General features: G+C 45.5%; 1 protein-coding gene across 4 annotated transcripts in view; it reads right to left on the bottom strand.

The window, feature by feature from the left end:
• PHACTR4 (phosphatase and actin regulator 4) overlaps nt 1–17,625 on the bottom strand; it is a 68,578-nt gene that overhangs the window by 36,141 nt on the left and 14,812 nt on the right. For 2 of the 4 annotated variants that reach the window (XM_085315753.1, XM_085315751.1), the window contains exon 2: nt 7,871–7,917. In XM_085315753.1, the coding sequence (XP_085171879.1) occupies nt 7,871–7,886 (16 nt within the window). In that variant the 5' untranslated portion in view covers nt 7,887–7,917. Of the gene's footprint in view, nt 1–3,181; nt 3,269–5,866; nt 5,940–7,870; nt 7,918–17,625 lie in introns of those variants that run through there. The other 2 variants (XM_085315754.1, XM_085315755.1) reach the window with 2 other exon arrangements.

The following is a 17,625-nucleotide window of genomic DNA, read 5'->3' as shown; positions in this document are numbered from 1 at the left end:
AGCGCCGGCCAGGCCAGCGAGGCCCCTTGCGTGACTGCAGGGCGATTTACGCCCCTCTCCACCGCGACCACCTAGGTTAGCAGCGGAGCTTCGCACGCCTGAGACAAAAGCAGGTTTCCAGGCTGAAATGGAAGATGCTGACGAAATGCCAGAGACGCTGCAAGGAAATTGCCTTGCAGCCGAGTTGCTCCAGTGTATAAAGCTTTAACCCACACAGCCTTGAGACAMTAGCTCAAATAGGAGCAAGGATGCTGCGCTATAGAAGCCTGCGGTGCCCAGCTGAGAAAGAAAATAGCCTGAGGACCAGCTGAAGCAGGCTAAACATATCTAGTAAGTGGAATTTAGTAAGTCTTACAAACACTACTGCTTTTAATTACCAGAGACATACAAGTTTATTGTCACCCAGCTGGTAAGCCCTTTAGAAATTTTAAAGCCTATGTTTTCTGAAGGAAGACAAAAAAAACAGGCAGGATAAAGAGCAATATTCTTCCCAAGCAGTCCTCAGTGACTGCAAAGCTAACCAAGCTGTGGTTATCACTTGTCCCATCACAGCTGGCTCAGTTGCACACCTGTAAGCAAGCCATGCAAGGTATCGGGCTTCTTGTTGCACTCAAGTGTTTCAGGAGACAAAAGACATTTTCAGAAATCAGTCAGCCTTCTTTTCAATACAAAAGTAAAAGAAACAGATAAAACAGTGACATCAGCAGTGACACTGGGCAACTGTTGGTGGCCAGGCTGCTGCGAAGCAGAGCAGTGCCAACTTCRCAGCTCTGCAGAGCCTGAGATGCAGCCTGGCTCAGCTAACATCATTTTACAACTCACAAGAGCAATAACGAGAACATTCAGTTTGTTTTGGTTTGTTTTTTTAAAGCCAGGCAGACTGCTGCTGTACGAACAAGAACAAAAACAGTAATAATAAAAATCCACTTATCCAAAACCCACTTACCTCTGGTTCCAGAGCAGGCTTCCCTTCTACTCCAACCCCAATAAAATAAGCTACTTAAACCTCTTGGCAGAGAATCTACAGCCAAAATGTTTCAGAGAGCACTGTGAGCCTCCTCTCCCTTTTACACATAGCAAATTTAAGGTCTAGCAGACTGAAAACTAGAAATTCTCCAAATTCAGCACTTGTGCTCCATGCCCTACATACTGAACCACAGTAACTCCACACTCACTATTTTACAGTGAAYCAGTCTGAATTATCCAGAGGATTGATTACATGTCCTACAATGTCTTATCTCTTAATACAAGGAAAAAGATTGTTCAACTATCACAAAACAGTTCAGCAGGTACGACATTTCTCACACCAGCAGCTTTTGCTACTGCCAGCCTGTAAGGCCAAAGTATCTCATTCCCAGTATATCCATGGTTTAGCCACTAAACTCTAAACCCAGCAAAATTAGCCTCCACTTCCCTCCTGGCAGAGCTACCTGCAGAAACCACACTGCCACTTGCTACAACAGGAGTCACTTGAAATGGGCTGCCACGGAATTACAAGATSTCCAGAGGATCAGCAAATCATCTCTGCAAAACACTTACTTTATGGATCAGAAGAGCAGCAAGGGTTCAGACACCAGCTCAGACTATGGGGGCTCTGCATTTTTGGTAGATTTATTTGTGAGCAAGGGGGAATTGTTGGGTTTTCACTTTTCTAAATGCCACAGTGACTAATTGATGCATAAACGATCTGAATTATTTGCAAATGCAGTAGGCAGAAGGACAAAACAGACATCCCGCTAACTGCCCCAAGCACTTAGGCAGCATTCAGCGAATTATTTACACCAAACGAGAACATCCATTGCAAATTTAAGAACAAAAGGCTACTAAGAGAGTGTCCCAACCTATTTTGCTACCTTGACAAGTGCAGTCAACCTATCTGCTAACCTATGTGAAAGCGTTACAGTAAGTGCAGTAAACTGCATCTTGTTTAAAAGTCAAATGGTCTCAAATGAGATCAGTAAAAGCCTCTGGAAGATTTGACTAAGGAACAGTAGGATGCATGCTTGCACATTAGCACACTTCAGCTGTAATTAAATGTTTAATCTGAGCCACTTTTACCACTTTCACTCTCTTCTATTATATCGCACAAAACAGTTATATTACTATATACATAATTCATAGCACCTCATAAGGGAATCACAGCTTCTGTATCTTCATGAAAGAAAAACCTGTTCTTTTGTTATGGAACAGGCATTATAAAGAGATTTCTACTGGCTAGCTAGCATTAACCGCTCCTCTCTGGCAGTCTTCAGAGCTCTGTGACAGTGAAGTAACTCCAGTACTGTAATGGTCTAAGTTTGTCTCTGTAGATCAAAACTAGAAAACAGTGAATGGCATCTCCAGCAGCCTAGCTTAAACTAAAAAGCACATCTTCAAACCACTTCAGTTTAACATAAAAGTGGCCATTTGACAAATTCCTTTAAATACTCACAAACGGTTGGTTAAAATGTCTGTCCTGGCTGCAGCCTAGAAGCAGTTGATTTTCAGTTAAACCTTAGTCATCAAAAGGGGATTCCCACCCAGGCAGACTCTAGCAACAACAGAAAGCTCAAGATTCCTTGAAATCAGAGGTTAGCCATTCATCCAAATTTTCCAGCAAATGCAAAGAATAATAGAGAGTACCCTTTGCCTCATACTCTCCCCTCCTGCCCCCACTTGGGCACTTCTTCCCTTTTAAAGTTCATTACCTGAAGTACCAGAATGACTGTCCTAGGGATCTAGCCTCACTATTTTTCTGAAGAACACAAGACAGCATGGACAGCAGCACGTTATTTGCCCTCACTGTCCTTCCTCCATCCTGACACCCTGAGGCAATTGCCATCAGATCGGCCAGGGAAGCGTGGACTTCACCCCACGCTGCGTCCTCGCCTCTGCCCCCAGCCTTCCGTGGGCCACCTCGGATTCTCTCCGCAGTCACAGGACATGACCAGTCACAGCAACATGACCTATCTCACAACATTCAAACCAACTGCTGCTGCACAAAATGTTTTACATCCTACCAGGTGCTCCCTGCGTTTCACCCCTGCTAGAAATAAAGGGCTTCAGAAAAAAAAGGACTAGCGAGAGGGCAAGCACCTCTGAAGTGGAAGCAGAAAACTGCTTTTCAAGAGCAGTTTTATTTGCTCATAACAGACTTTGCCTGTCTGAAATCTTCTGCTCTCTTCCACCTATGTCTGCCTACCTGGAGGAGATACCAGGCTTGAAGAGCCTTTTTAAAGAGCAGCAGGGAGAATTCCTGGCAGGAAGCAAGAAGGAACCCGCACATGATCCAGCATCATCCAGTGGACACTGTAAAGCAGAGAATTATTTTCAGTCACCAGCGCAGCAGGCTGATGGAGCCTGCAATTRTATCTTTGGGATGGGACCTTAGCAGTGTATTCACCCAGCACAGCACYTTTGCTATTGCATCCACCCCCTTCCGAGCATTAGTCTTTTAAAAGGCAGCAGTAACAGAACTTAGTTAGACAATCTAGTCCTGGAATAGCTCGATACACTTCTTTAATCTCAGACCTTCTTTCAAGCAGCAAGGTTSCTTGAAAGTTGGCAGCAAGTGGCAAGTATTACTTGTACAGACATGCTTTTAATCAGAAGTGATCTAAAAATCCTGTTACCTATACACCTACAATGATGGTGCATTCTGTTTGCGTTTTGGCCATCAGTCTCAGAGCATCTCAAGGCATTGCTCTAATTTTCATGGATAAAAAAGCAGGAATTAGGTAGATTGCTGTGCATCCTGCCAGGAACAAGTAGTGGAGCTGGTGGAATAAGAAACAAGTGTTCACATTCCTACTCTCTTCCTTTGCTCAGACTATATTTATAGTGCAAGTCTCCAAAAGCAACAGATTCATATCACATTGGTTTCCTTATGAGACATGTAGCCCAGAAGTCAGCATAGATGCTAAAACAAATTACTTTGTTTGCACAAAGTTTAGTGACTTGAAGAGTATTTCAGAATGGTTAACGCAAGTCTGTTCTTTAGTTGAGAACAAACTGGGGGGAAAAAAGTAGCATGGCAGGAGGTAAATGAGATGAAAGACAGCCTTGAATAAGAAATAACTAACTGTAATAATAAGAAGACTCTTGAAATACTAAATGTATAGATGCTTTAAGTATTTCAAATCAGTGCTACTCTAAAGAGGTAGAAGCAGATTTGGGTAAGAGTCCACGCATGCAAAAGGCTACTTTACTGGTTTCCCAACAGGCTTCACAATTTTTTGACAGTAGGACTTTCTAGGGAAGCTCCAAAAAGCTTTATCCCGATTCCTGCAGAGTAAGCATCTAGCCACAAACAGAAGTTGTAAACAAAGCAAATGTAAGTTCAAAAGTACAGGAGGGAGGAGGATCCAACAGCAAACACTCCCCATGAAAAAAGGTATTACTACACTCCCTCCACAGCTCTTCATAAATGATTAGCTCAGACATTACTAGGCAAACAAACTGCAGGCCCGTTTCCATGCTGGGTCAGTCCAACACTGCAGCAGAGCTTTCAGTGAACCATCAGCATAAGGTGAGACTTGCCCTGCCAAGCACAGAAAGCTCCCACTTCTTAAATATTTGCTCTTTCAGATCACTGAGACTTACAGGAAGAAAAAATGCCAGATATTAAGATCCCTTCACTAAGAAAAAGGCTCAAACCTTTAGTTCATACCACCATAAGAACAGAGAACAGCTTTTGGAAGAGGATCTGGACAGTGACAGTGTGGGCAGCAAATGGGACAGCGGAAGTATGCCCTGAAAATAGAGCGTGATGCTGCACCCTCACCACACCAGCAGGAAGGATCTGAAAAGGGGAAAGGTAATATTTCCCTTCAGCAATTCCCTTGTGTAGGTGGGGCCTCTAGAAGACCTTGCAGAGAAGGGAGACTTGGCCCCAGCCCTGTGCATATATTTAGAAACTATTTATTCCTCTCACTAACCTCCATACTCCCACCCACCACGCAGGGCTCAGCTGACAACCTGACAGCAGCGTATTCCCTCCACAGTCTACGCGTGGCTGTGCCCTGACTTAACACCAACACACAGTATCTGTTACTACCACCTCTCAATGCCCACACACAGCCTCGCGGGCTCCCCCTACTTCTGCATTCCTTCCAGCTCCAGGAGGTTTCACGGCACTATTCACGAGCTGAAGGCTTAGGCAGACGAGCTACACAAGTTTCYGAACCTTGAACAGTTTATGCATCTGTTAAGCCAATGGCTGCTCACACAACTTGCAGCAAAGTAGCTCAGTTTTGCCTAGTCCACCATTAGAAAGAAAAACCATCATCTGATGCTGCCCTAGCCACAGCACACGTGCATGTCCACATTACTGTACATCAGCTGGCAYGTGGTAACAAACCACAGTAATTTGCTCGGGACCAAGTCCCAGGACTTGCAAGACGCTACTCTATATGCTTCTCTATACTCAAAAAACCCCTACTGAAGGTAGGGTAGAGAGTAAACTAAGTTGTGTACCTGTTTTAAAACAACTGCATATAGACAAGCTCTGAGACTTCACTGCAGCTGCCTGGAGACCATGCTTCTACCAGTCTTCACGGGTGAGCGTGAATTAAAATCTGAAGACAACAGCAAATTTCATTTTTAATTAGCCAGGGCAGTCAGCCAAGGAGGAGCTCCCCCACCCAYCCCTGGCTAGTGAAGCCTGACAGCTAAAAAGGATTTATGCTTCACTGTGCAGTCCCAGCGGCCATTCGGAGCACACCAACTCTGAACATGCGCCAGCGCAGTTAAAACAAAAGCCACCATGCAGCGTTGTGCGTGCGGTTAATATACAACCGGTTAAGGACAGCGACACACCAAAGCCCCAGGCTTYGGGGGAACAAAGGGCAGCAGCTTCGCTCAGCTCCTGCACACAGCTCCACCTTACCTCATCTCCAGTCACACTGCCGGGAACAGAACCCAGAAGTCCCGAGCTTGGCAGCACTTGGAGAATGAGCATCCTTAAAGGCAAAGTAATTAAAAAAAGACCCATCTATTTATTCTGCCTTTTACACGGGGTCCTTAGCTCCTGGCACTAAGGAGACAAAGCCAGAAAGCTCCACAACCAGCTGTGGGGGGGAAGTCTTGCACAAAACAAAGATCAAATGCAGATGCTTTATCCTAAACTTGCACGAGTGAATCTGTTCAGAGGGAAAGGGGAGTTAATTCTCCTCGAGTTAGCAAGATGGAAACAGAGCAGAAAGCCTTTCGCATCTTAGGCCACCAGTTCTTCCCAGGTCAGGAGTCAAAGCAGTCAGTGACCTCAATAGGCTGTAATGCCATGGCTCATGGATCTGCCCAAAAAACGGAGCTCAACTGCACGTAAACAGGGACGGAAAGCTTTGTGATATGGACAAAGCTGGCTGCTGACAGTCCCAACAGAGACCGAGTCCGGGTAAGTTGAGCCCATAGCATTGCTCAAAGCCATCCCGTTAATGCAGAGATGGAAGAATCCGCCCTGCTGTCGCCTGTGCTTTGTCCTGGGGTTGAGGAGGGAGCTGCCATCTCCACAGCTACTGCTTCAACACCAGCTGCCAGCATCACATTCACTCCCCTCACCTCTTAAAAAAAATAATCATCTGGGATTAGTCTGCCACAAGCAAACCATAAGGGAGAGTAATCACCACAGATTAAATGGGCATCTTACAGGCTAACAGAGAGCACAGCAGCAATTCTTGCCTCCATGATTATTAGCATCACTTTTTCATGCATGTACGTTTGGCTCATAGCTGTTCCACATCTGCCACTGGGTTCCAGCGGACCAGCTTTCCATGAAGCCAAACTGGCCTTCCCAAGACAGGCCTGGTACATCTGCCATGCTGGGAACACCRCACTGCTGAGAAGCATGTTGAGTCTCAAGCGTTAAGGATGGCATCACCTGTTTGCTCAGGAATAATCCAGAAACAACATCTGTGGTCACAGAGTTGCACTTCACTACGAGTTCCGAGTCACCAACTGCATAGCTGCCCTTTCCACGATAATTTAATGATACAGGTTATGAAAAGTGGGCTTTCACACATCCAGTGCCAGCTGGAGATTTGACATAGTTTCATCTGAGATGATTTAACGTTTCTTATGTTTGTCAGCAGCGATTGCAAGAGGTAACACCATATTCCATGAGATGAAAGGTTAATACGCTTAAGGCGGACAGACTTCTCAAGGTGCTGGCAAGAGCTTTCATGCAAATCCCATTTCAACAACAGGAAAAATGGCCATTTAACCAATGTTTTCCACAGCCATTTTAGACAAACAGAAGGAAAAGTCATTCAAGCACCTACTCTATGCCAAAATCTAATGGGTTCACCTGCAACTAAATCCAGCTTCAGTTTAACCCAATGACCAGTTTACTTGCCTCATGGCAAGCAATACATAGTGCCTAAAGCAACAGCTTTAAAGTCAAGTTTTGTTTAATTAAAAAAAAAATCCTAGATCTTTTGCAAGACAAAACAGTCTAGGGAAATAAACACAGAAAGAAAAGTCAGGAGCTACCATTGAGCTAATCCTTCTTTTCGGCTTGCAGTGTGCCTTGTTCAAATCACTTACCAGCTCAATGCCTCTAGCCTCCTACCTATTAAAGAAGGGATATTACTTCGTTTTCAAGAGCTTGGGATACTCAGGAGACCTGTATTCCAGTTTTTACAGATGGGAGATTAAAAAAAAAAAAAAAAAAGATCTTTCAGACCTACAACACAGTTTTGTTCAGATCTGCTCTATGCTATTACCACAGTAGAGCAGCAACTGATGTATCTTCCAAGCAATCTTATTTTCTAACCATCTTCTATATTTGAATTGAAGATCCAAAGTTTAAAGCAATAAGGCTCTTTACAGTATTTATTCAAGGAACAACGAACAGATCCACAACCTGTGGTATGATATCTAAGCGTGTACTTACCAATGTTATCTTCCATTCCTCTTCCACGCTAGCTTGCTGAGCAATCCCTACGAAAACAGGGAACAAAACCAACACACAAATTAAAATTTCAAGTGTAACTAAAGCCAAGGTTTAGTTTCATTTCCCTATCAGTTCTGGTCAGCCTACATGTAACCAGTGTGTGGGGAACTCAAAGCAGAAAAGCTGCCCCAGCAAACTAGAGAGTGTGRTATCTTCACCACTCCCGTGAAGCACAGTAAGGATTTCCATCAAGCAGCAGCCCAGGGAAGGTACAGTTTGGCAAATGTAATGGGTTTGTTGCCATTTTACATCAGCAGAGACTACAAAAAGCACATATACCACCTTTCTTTCACCTTCTGAACACTTCGAAGATTTTAGTACCTTCTAAACACGTACACACTCTGTGTTGGAAAGAAAGGCTAAGCAAAGTTAAGGTGTAATTAATACAAAGCATCAAACACTTGTTCCCAGGGAAAAATCCCACATCTGTCTCTTCAAGCAGGCATGTGTCTGCTGTAAAAGGGAACAACAAATGCTTATTTAGCAAACAGAATAGCACACGCACAGGAAGTATTTCAGAAGTTGCAGAACATGACAGCTTTGAATGCATTGGGAGAAAGAGGACAAAAAGGAGGAACTGGGATTTTAATAACAAAATCCAGCTTTTCTCTAGAGAAAGTTCTGAAACGAGATACAAGAGGAACTAAGCTTGGGGGAATCAGGAGACATCTTCATTCCCATACATTTATGCAGCACAATAAAAATAGGCTCAGCATTTTAAGAAAAAAAAAAAAAAAAAAAAAAAGGTGTGCTTTGGTCCTGAAGAGCCTGCAGTTCAAATTAAGACAACCACAATACAAGATGTCAACAGGCACAGCACGGGGTGCTTGGGAAAGAGCTAAAAAATCAGCTTGCTTCCACAGACCTGCAGTCAAAACTAGCTTTTATCCACAGCTCATATCAGCCTAACCCTTCCAAACATCTCAGCACCTTAGCTCCCAGCAGCTAAACAGCACTAGCGCGATTTGCTGGCTGTAAAACAAGTCATCTCCGTCTTATGGAATTATCTGACTTTAGAGCCCATGCCCAGCTTGCATGAGAGTATCAGAACCACGGGGCTGTGCTGTCAGAGGAGATAACCCTACCGCAGCTTTGCTGAAAGTGTGTCTGAGCAAGCTCTCGCCAGCAGGGCTTTCAGCTTCGCTTTGCTGAGCCGCGTGGGTGGAACACGCCGTTTGATCAGGCAACCACGCTCTAAGCTCTGTTGCAGTTAGGACACTAYTGCAGCAATATTCTTAGATGGGCGAAAACAACCCTTGACAACAAAGACATTAAACTATTAGAAAGCTATTGGCAAGCACAAGCACAAGGAACAAGCATAGCTTTGTAAACATTTTAGCCTACAGAAGTCATATCTATGCACAGCCTTCAGGGCACCAAGTYGGTCACCCCAGTCCATCTGATGGTCTTCATTTCAGAGGCAAATCGTCCTGAAGCTACTCAGGAAACACCTCAAGAATCCCTCCAGCTTGATCCACTAACACTTRAAATACAGCCAACATTTATACACACTATAGACGCATGATTTGGTATATCCATGTGATACGCCTCTTCTACATACTGCATCACCAAGGACACTATTTGCAAAAACTAGAATGACTGCTACACATCAAAAGCAGAGCACCATAAGGGTTTTACTAGTCTCTGCATCAACTCAGTGTCTTCACAAAAATCCACATCCTCAGTCTGCAGCAGCTCCAGYGCACAGAGCATTCGTGGGTCAAGCCTCCCTGCCTGTGCTTTCAGTAAGCCCTGTCTGAGAAGGGAAAGCAGAAGGGAAACCAAAATAGACATCTCAATATCTACTTTAACCTCGGCACAGATGATAGCAACTCTCCTACTCCCCCAAAGCCCACCGGGGAGTTCAGTTCAATTCGCCTTTCAAGGGCATTCCCGCGCAGGCTGCGCTGAGCTTTGCAYGTAACAGGGGGCACGCGTGTGACCGGAATGCTAATCCTGCCCGCCCGCGTCCGCCGGCCGCTCGCCGCACCCACGCCGAGGACAGCTGGCACAGCCCGACGGCCCCGCCGCTAGCCCGGATGAGGACGGATCCCTCCGAGCACAGCACTAAATCTGATTATTAATAGAACGGCGCGCTGGAGAAGCGACGCGCTCTGAGGTTGGAGCAAGAGTAAGCGAAGTCGGGATTCCTGGCGCTTCCACAAGGACACCAAAGCGGGACTGTGCGCCTGTGCCCGTACTCACAAAGCAGGCATGCGCTCGCTGAAGCAACGGATTAACCAGTGCATAGCCTGCTGCCAAGATTAACCAGCACTGGCTCATTCRGGAGCTGTGTTCTGCAACGGTTTCAGATAACCTGCCCCACAGAACAAAACTGACTTTTATCCCTGGCTGTCAGACGTTTCCCTCCTTTGTGAAGGCTGCAGCAAGACTGAGAAAATTTGGATTTTGCATTTCCTTTAGCACRGCACATGCTGCAGCTTCCCTGAACATTCACGCTCTCCCAGCGTTCAGGCRTTCTTGAATCTTACTCTTGGCCCACGACAGCTGTGTGAAATTTCTCTGCCGCGGGAGAGCTGTGCGGTCCCAGCAAAGCAAAGGCTTTTTTTCCAGTTAGCAGTTAATTCACACGCAACAGAAAACGCCTGGTTCACCGCAGCACTGCAGTATTTTCTATGCTATTCTCTATCCCTTCCCTTCAGTTTTAATGCACTCTCCGCYGCAGCAGGGAGTCCGTCTCTCCCAGCTCTGCCTGCTTGCGCAGCTCGGCTGCGTCGTTCCCAGGGTGCGGTCCCACGGCGGCTTAAATGGACCAAAGTCCAGGCTCCGGGTCTCCTTCCATACACGTCCCCACCTCCCTCCAGACACCAGCACTCATCCAGCTGCGCAGTGAGAAAGTCGATCCCGATGGAAACTGAGCACTTTCAGAAGAATACACCGCGGGCTGGCGCGGACGGGACTCGGCCAGTCCCAGCGCCAAATGCTAACTCACCAGGAAGCCACGTACCAAGGTGCCGTGGTTTTTTCCAACCTCAGGCAAGCCATGCAGTTCARCTGTGAGTTTTACTGATCACCAGCTGACCTACTTGAGTCCTCGCTTGCAGCATATCCCTTACCAGAGCCCTTTAGCATGACACTTCAAAAGYTCCCAATTTCAGGCTGCATCATCTACGCTAATGCTAAACAGCTTCTTTCAAAAGACTAAGTCCAACTAAACCAGAACCAGACAATTTTTTTCGACTAAGCTACAGAACTGACAACCCTTCCAGGCAGAAGCGGCAGGTCACTTCTGCGCAGCGCCTCGCAGCAGGCTTGCCTTGGGCACGGAAAGTTCGTTTCCAGGCTGGTGAGGCTCTAAATCGCCATCCAGGGACTGAGGAGACAGCAGCTGGGCAGCTACTACAGCGCTCTTACCGCAATGAGACAAAAGCTGAGGCTGCCTTGGAAAAAAGCGCAAGGAGGTTCTTCCAACACAAAGTACATCCATTAGTTAAAAGGAGAGGGAAGAGGAAGTGTTAACAAACTTCTGGTAGTTTGAGGAACAAGGTATTACATTAATGTAGACCACTACATAGCGCTCACGTGGCATGAGGCACGCAGCACCCCAGTGCTAAAAACACCCATGAAAGGAAACCAAAATCAGTTGACAACCTCCCTGAAGATATTTTATTTTGACCTAATGTGATGCTAGTAACACTTTCGGTCAATAAATAACATTAGTTCATTACGTTAGTTCACTGCTTTGCTTTACATCACTGTTTTTGAAATTGTTTGGACTACAGGAGCATGCAGGAGTCCTCCTCCAGAGTAGGTCCCTGCTGGATCAGATGGCTGACAAGCGTAGTAAGAGACTACTCCTGCCTGCAAGAGAGTCAAACAAGAGARAAGTGGAGGACAGGAACACAGCTAGCTGGGAAACCAAGGCTAGGCAATAAGCAGCCTGCTCCTCACCACTCGGGGAATCTGGGGAGGTTGAGACCTGAGCCTCGCTTSCCAAATCTCACTCGAGCCATTTAACCAGAACCATCAGAGTAACTTGCCTCACTGCATCAAGCCCGGCTGCACACACTTCAGAAAGGCTGGGCTCAAAGGAAGCACCAACTGCACCACCAGCTCTGTAGGTCCAGCCCTTTTTATAAAAACAGTGAAGAATCAACATTTTATTCTTGGGCCAATCAATTACTCACTCCAGGAAAACAGATGAGCGGATTTTTGCAAAGCTGAGATAACTCCACCTAATGCTATGGGTATGCTGTCCATGAAGCACCATGAAGTCCTTAGGGGAAGGGCTGAAATAACTCAATTTATCTGCCAGCCGTAAGATTAAGAGCATGGTAAACAATATTAAAATTCTGTTCTACAAAGCAGAATAACTGAGCAGCACAGAGCAGCTCTCCCAAAGGGCAGTTTTTAGCACGGSTATACAGATGAGAGTTTAAATATCACAGGGGAAATTCTTCTGTTAAGCAGTTTCTGCATGTGGGCAAAAAACTAAAACAGATTAAGTATGCCAAGTGCACTACTATAAATTATAAGACAAGGCATGAATGTAGAGTTCAATCTCTTATAGGACCAAGCAGTACAGATGGGAAAATAGATACGCTTTCAGATACACAAGCTCTTGCCTCAGATCAGTAGACGCTAAAATGCTTGCCTTCCTGATAGCCTGGTAACAAATTAACTCTGCATACAAGCCTCCTTTTACTTACRTCCTTCAATTATCATGGTTTCAAGATCATTTGCTACAAACAGGCACGCTGGTTTCAAAATTCTCCAAGCAGCCTCTACTGACCCAATTTGCTCTGTACTAATCACGCCCAGAGCAACGGAGAGGTCAACTCCTCTGCATCCTGGAGGTAAATCATAATATTCACTTTCAACGAAGTGACACAGATTAAACCAAGTTCCTCTCGAAGTCTAATGTGGCCACGTGACAGTGAATGGGGTGCACCAATAACCCAGAGTTCTGCAGTTTCTCTCACTTCAAAAGGATCCCAACACTTCAAACCAAAACACAGTTTGGATTGCTTCACCTGTTGAAAAGCAATCACCGCCGAGGAGGAATACAGCAGCTGCTCAGCACAAGGAGACAGTTTTGTGGAAGAAGTGACAAGCATACCTCAAGGAAACAGCAAGAAAATTCATAGCTATAGCAACTATAAATGCAATTTAAGCAGAATACTAGAATAACTAGGTTTTAGAAATCTAAATACTATAGCTATTACTATAAATGAAACACACAGATTTAACACTCAATAGCTGGACTCCCATGCAAATAGCAAACACCATTTTTCAGCAGCGTGGTAGCTGCCTGCGGGTGGCACAGTAATATAACGTTACCTAAGTGGATCCTGAAAAGGAAGGCGGTTGCATTCTCCATGGCTGCAGAATGCATTAGGCCGGTGGGTTTCCTTCATGACTTGCACAAGGTAAAAACATCAGATATGCTCATCACCATACTGYGCAGCATATTCCAGCGAGACTCCAGACCTGCTTCCGCTTGCAGCTCTGTTCCTGAGCAGCACAGTCAGCTGGGACCTGGCCCTTCGCCTACACGTACCTCAGTTTCCCCCTCCTCTCTAAGAGGAGATTAACTTATTTTGTAAAGCACCTCAAAACAGAATGAAACCTTCATCTGCTAGAAGCCAATGCCTAACACAGGACTGCCCCAGCAGCACCTGGGCGGCTTGCTCAGCTAACAGGCCACGCATATAGTGAGCGTTTTCGTATTTCTATTTGAAATGGATCATACAAACTCTCAGAAAAAGCCACCTCCAGCCTCCCAGGTGTTTCAGTTCAGTGAATGAGCCATATTTACCAACTTAAATAAAAAGTCAACAGCCTATAGGAAAGCCAGGTTACTTCTAAAACAGCTAAATAGAAACAGCATTTGTCACTGGGAGCTATCAGTACAGTAAACACTCAGAATTTGCCTCCAGACCTTTTGGCAGTTGATCAACTACTCCGGGGGTTTGGATGTACACAGGAAAAAACCTGCAGAATGAAAATAGCAAACCAGCTTCCCTACTCACCGTCCTTGAAGCAGCTGAAGGGCTTGTCTCTACCACAATTATCTTCCTGATAGAGCGTAAAATTAAAGCAGAATGGCTGATTAGTGCAGAGGGCAGTTGTTCTTGTTCCTAAATAAGCACCTTCATTCTGGAAGTTTATACAGGTATAAGAACATCTGAAGGGACGTAGCAAGGCATGGCTATTCCTTGATGAACCTCCAAAATGCAAGCCTTAAATCTCCAAGAACAAGAGACGATTTAGACACTGAATTCCTGACTGACAGCTAAACTATAAAACTTTAGATTTACCTCTACCGTTAAGTAGATGTGGAAGTTTTTCCCAAGAAGGCTTGACAGATGTATTCATCACTTGCAGGTTATCACTTGTCTGCATGCAGCTGGTATTTAGTGTCCCATCCCCTCAAAACTCTATTCTATCAGCTACATGTCTGCTCAGCATTTAGTGATACAACTTTTGGCATCGAAAAGCTTCATAGAAGACAAGGTTCTAGCTTCCTCCGCAAGAAGGCTTRACACATAACGCTTGAAGCACAACACTCAAATGAGAACTCCCTACACCACGAGAACTGCTTTGCAAAAAGTCTTTTCAATAATTTAGAGGAAGATGAACATTGAATCATAACACAGCACAAGACCAGCTGATCTGCAGAGATTAGAGACAAGAACTAAAAGTAACCCAGAGTCAAAATTCAATAAAAGCTAGGAGACCAAGCTTGATATAATTAAAACCAGGATATTTATTTTAAAAGTTCTGGTCATCCACAAAAGTAAAACACACCAGTTAATCTATCAACACATCAGAATCACCAAAACAAAGAGTGTTAATAAATCAGTTAACAAATCAATAAACAAAACAAAAAAGCAGTAGACACGTTTAGTTACTACCTTGAAAAATCTGGGCATGCCAAAAGAAGAGAAGGAAGAGAACAATGAGAAGTCATGTATTTACAGAGTTGTTTCCATAGAGGAACACAGTTATCCTAGTACCCAACTCATTTTTGCACAGTGAAACGCAAGGAAGTGAACCAGCTCCAGCAGCCTGCCAGCGGCTGCTTCTGTGTACTGCAAGTAAATACCAATGAGTAAGTATTTCGGGTGTAGTTCGTTTGCCCCAGTTCTAGCCTGTGCTTTCTCTTCCTCTCTCCTTCCAAAGAGGACGAATTCCCAAATCAAATTCCCAGCTCCAGGAGTCCCAGAGGGGGAGCTGTATCATTGCTGCTTGTGCGCCAAACCAAGCAGCGCTGCAGGGAGCTACCGTGGCCCAGGAGCCTCCCTAACCAGCTACAAAACTACCAGCTGAGCCTCCGGCAACCTAGACCCCAGCCCAATCTCTGCACTAGAGCAAGGTCTGCATGAGTTAACGAGGGCAGTAACAGGAAACCCAGGAGATCAGGAAACACCTACAGTCCAACTCACCTTTCAGAGAAGGGCGTACTAGTCTAAAGGGAAAGCATTCAGGAATGCGGTCCCCATCCCTCAGACCTGTGAATATTCAGAAAAGCAGAAAGTCTTGAGATATATTTTTCTTCCCCTAMAGTCTACAAACCAACAGGAGTCACAACATGCAACTTATTAAACATTTAGCATTTCACTTCCAAAGCCAAAGGGCAGGCTTCCGCCCGACCGCCTTAAGCCACCCCGAACGCCTACCGCCAGGGAAAGGATTTGTTTTAAGCCAGTTCTTTCCTTGATGCAGCATGTTGCGTGCTTTCAAAAAACACCATTCTGAAGGATGGAAACAGGGCAAATATGTGGCTGGAAAGGGTCTCCCTTTGAAAAGGGGCCAAGGGTGGCTTGRAGCTCCCATGAAAACCCCGCGTCCTCTCCCCGCAGCACCGCACGCGCTTAAATCTGGAACTGGCACGTTTCCACGGTGTCCTGCTGCGCAGCAGCTTTCAGCACAATAGGGCTTGTCAGAAATTAAAATTCCTTTGTGAGCAGCACATACCTGCTCATACGACAGTTTGTTCTCTTACCACACCTCGTGGGGAATTTTAGTTTGCTTTCAAAAGCACTAACCAACTCTCTCCRTAGAGAGCTAGGGACACAATCTGGAATACTAGCTCCCGGGCGAATGAAACCGCAGCAGGCTGAAAGCAGGGGACAGCTCGCCTGAAACCGAGATCCAACACCACAAAGCAAGGCGAGCAGAGGTCATGATGGAGCTAAACACACCTGCCAACTTGTACTCTATTCTGCATGCGAAACTACGTTTTTTTCCCCACTTTTATTAGTTCCGCCCCACTTTGTTAATATGTAGAGAGACCAATGAAGTGTCTCACACCTCTGCCACGAAAGAAATTTGAGATAATCGCCACATTCATCAGGTCTCAGCGACACCACTGCAAGCRGTGCTGCGTCAGTGGAAAGCTCTGCTGCTCCAGGCGGAGGCCAGTTCCCGAGGCGGAGAGCTCACCGCTTTTACAGCTACGCAGGAACTCCAAAAGCTGCAGGCAGTCAACAGAATTCATTTTTGACTGGCAAATGCTACCGAAAAACCTCAATCCTCTCCTTGCTGTCTACCATGAAACCTAAGAGTGAGCTTGTTTGGATGCAACAAAAACCTCCCGTTACATGACCATCCTTGGCCCACCATTACCAGCTTGCAATTGAGGACTGTGGGCTGAAAATATTATCCGGGCTATATATAATCTGCTTTCACATTACATTACAGTGCGCAACCAGAAGGCACATAATGAAAGGGTTAGTTATTTACCTCTGGCTTCTGGGATAACATACAAACCACCTTTGTCTTAGCTTTGTGGTTTCCACTTTTGTCAAGCTTTCAATGAAAGCAGAGTAACTGAGTACACGTTCTAATGCTGCGGTAAAGCCCTGTAATTATGACTGGATAGAGAATTTCATTTGCAACCACCATTTCCTCACCGAAATGAGACCATTCTTACTCTCAGCCATCGCAAAGCCAGCTTGTGAAGAGTTTCTCTTTGCATCTTTATAAAAAGCGACACGGATTAGACAATCTCATTTTAAAGCTCTGATTGTAGTTTGCTGCTGCAGTCTCTTAACGACACTTACCCCAGGTAGCAAGGCCGTCAGCTCCGCGTGACCACAGAAGGAGAGGAGACGGCAAACAGCCCTCTTAAATCACGTGTTACCAACCTTTGTGAGGATGAATATAGTTGATTTCAAGCATCATCAACTCTCCTCACTTACAAGACTTCTCAGATTTTTTGTTCTGTCCACACAGGCCAYGCTCATCAAGTTTCAGTAACTGCCATAAAGAAATTGTTATTTTCTTTGTGGAAGTAGCAACCCAAATTGGACCAGCTACCTATCTTTTTTTTTCCCCAGAAAGCACAGATGCAGCCTGTGCAGACAGCACAGCAGACACGCAAGAAGCAAAGCTGAAGTCTGATACTCTACGATAATTASAGTCCTGCATCTTGTCAGGGAAGAAAAGGCACCGAGATCCCAGAAAGAGTAACTCAACACTGAGAAACATTTCCCATTCCCAAGCAGCTCACCTGGACTCTGAAAGCCGGCAGCGGCTGAGTCAATAGTCAGCCCTGCTGTCGGGCATTTGCTAAAGCTGAATTTGCAATCGGACCACCTGGGCCTTTCCCAAGGCGCCTCGCAGCTCACACCTTCATTCCGGCGCTGCGTGCCCGACCGCTTCCCGGGCTAAACAAACTACAGGGTACACGCAATCTGATTAAACCCCACGCTTGAATTGGTGCACAT

This window comes from Rhea americana, unplaced genomic scaffold, assembly GCF_003343005.1.
Source record: "Rhea americana isolate MKP2758 unplaced genomic scaffold, rheAme1 scaffold_439, whole genome shotgun sequence".
In the NCBI taxonomy this organism is placed as follows: Eukaryota; Metazoa; Chordata; class Aves; order Rheiformes; family Rheidae; genus Rhea; species Rhea americana.
This window is presented reverse-complemented; position numbering and strand designations above follow the sequence as displayed.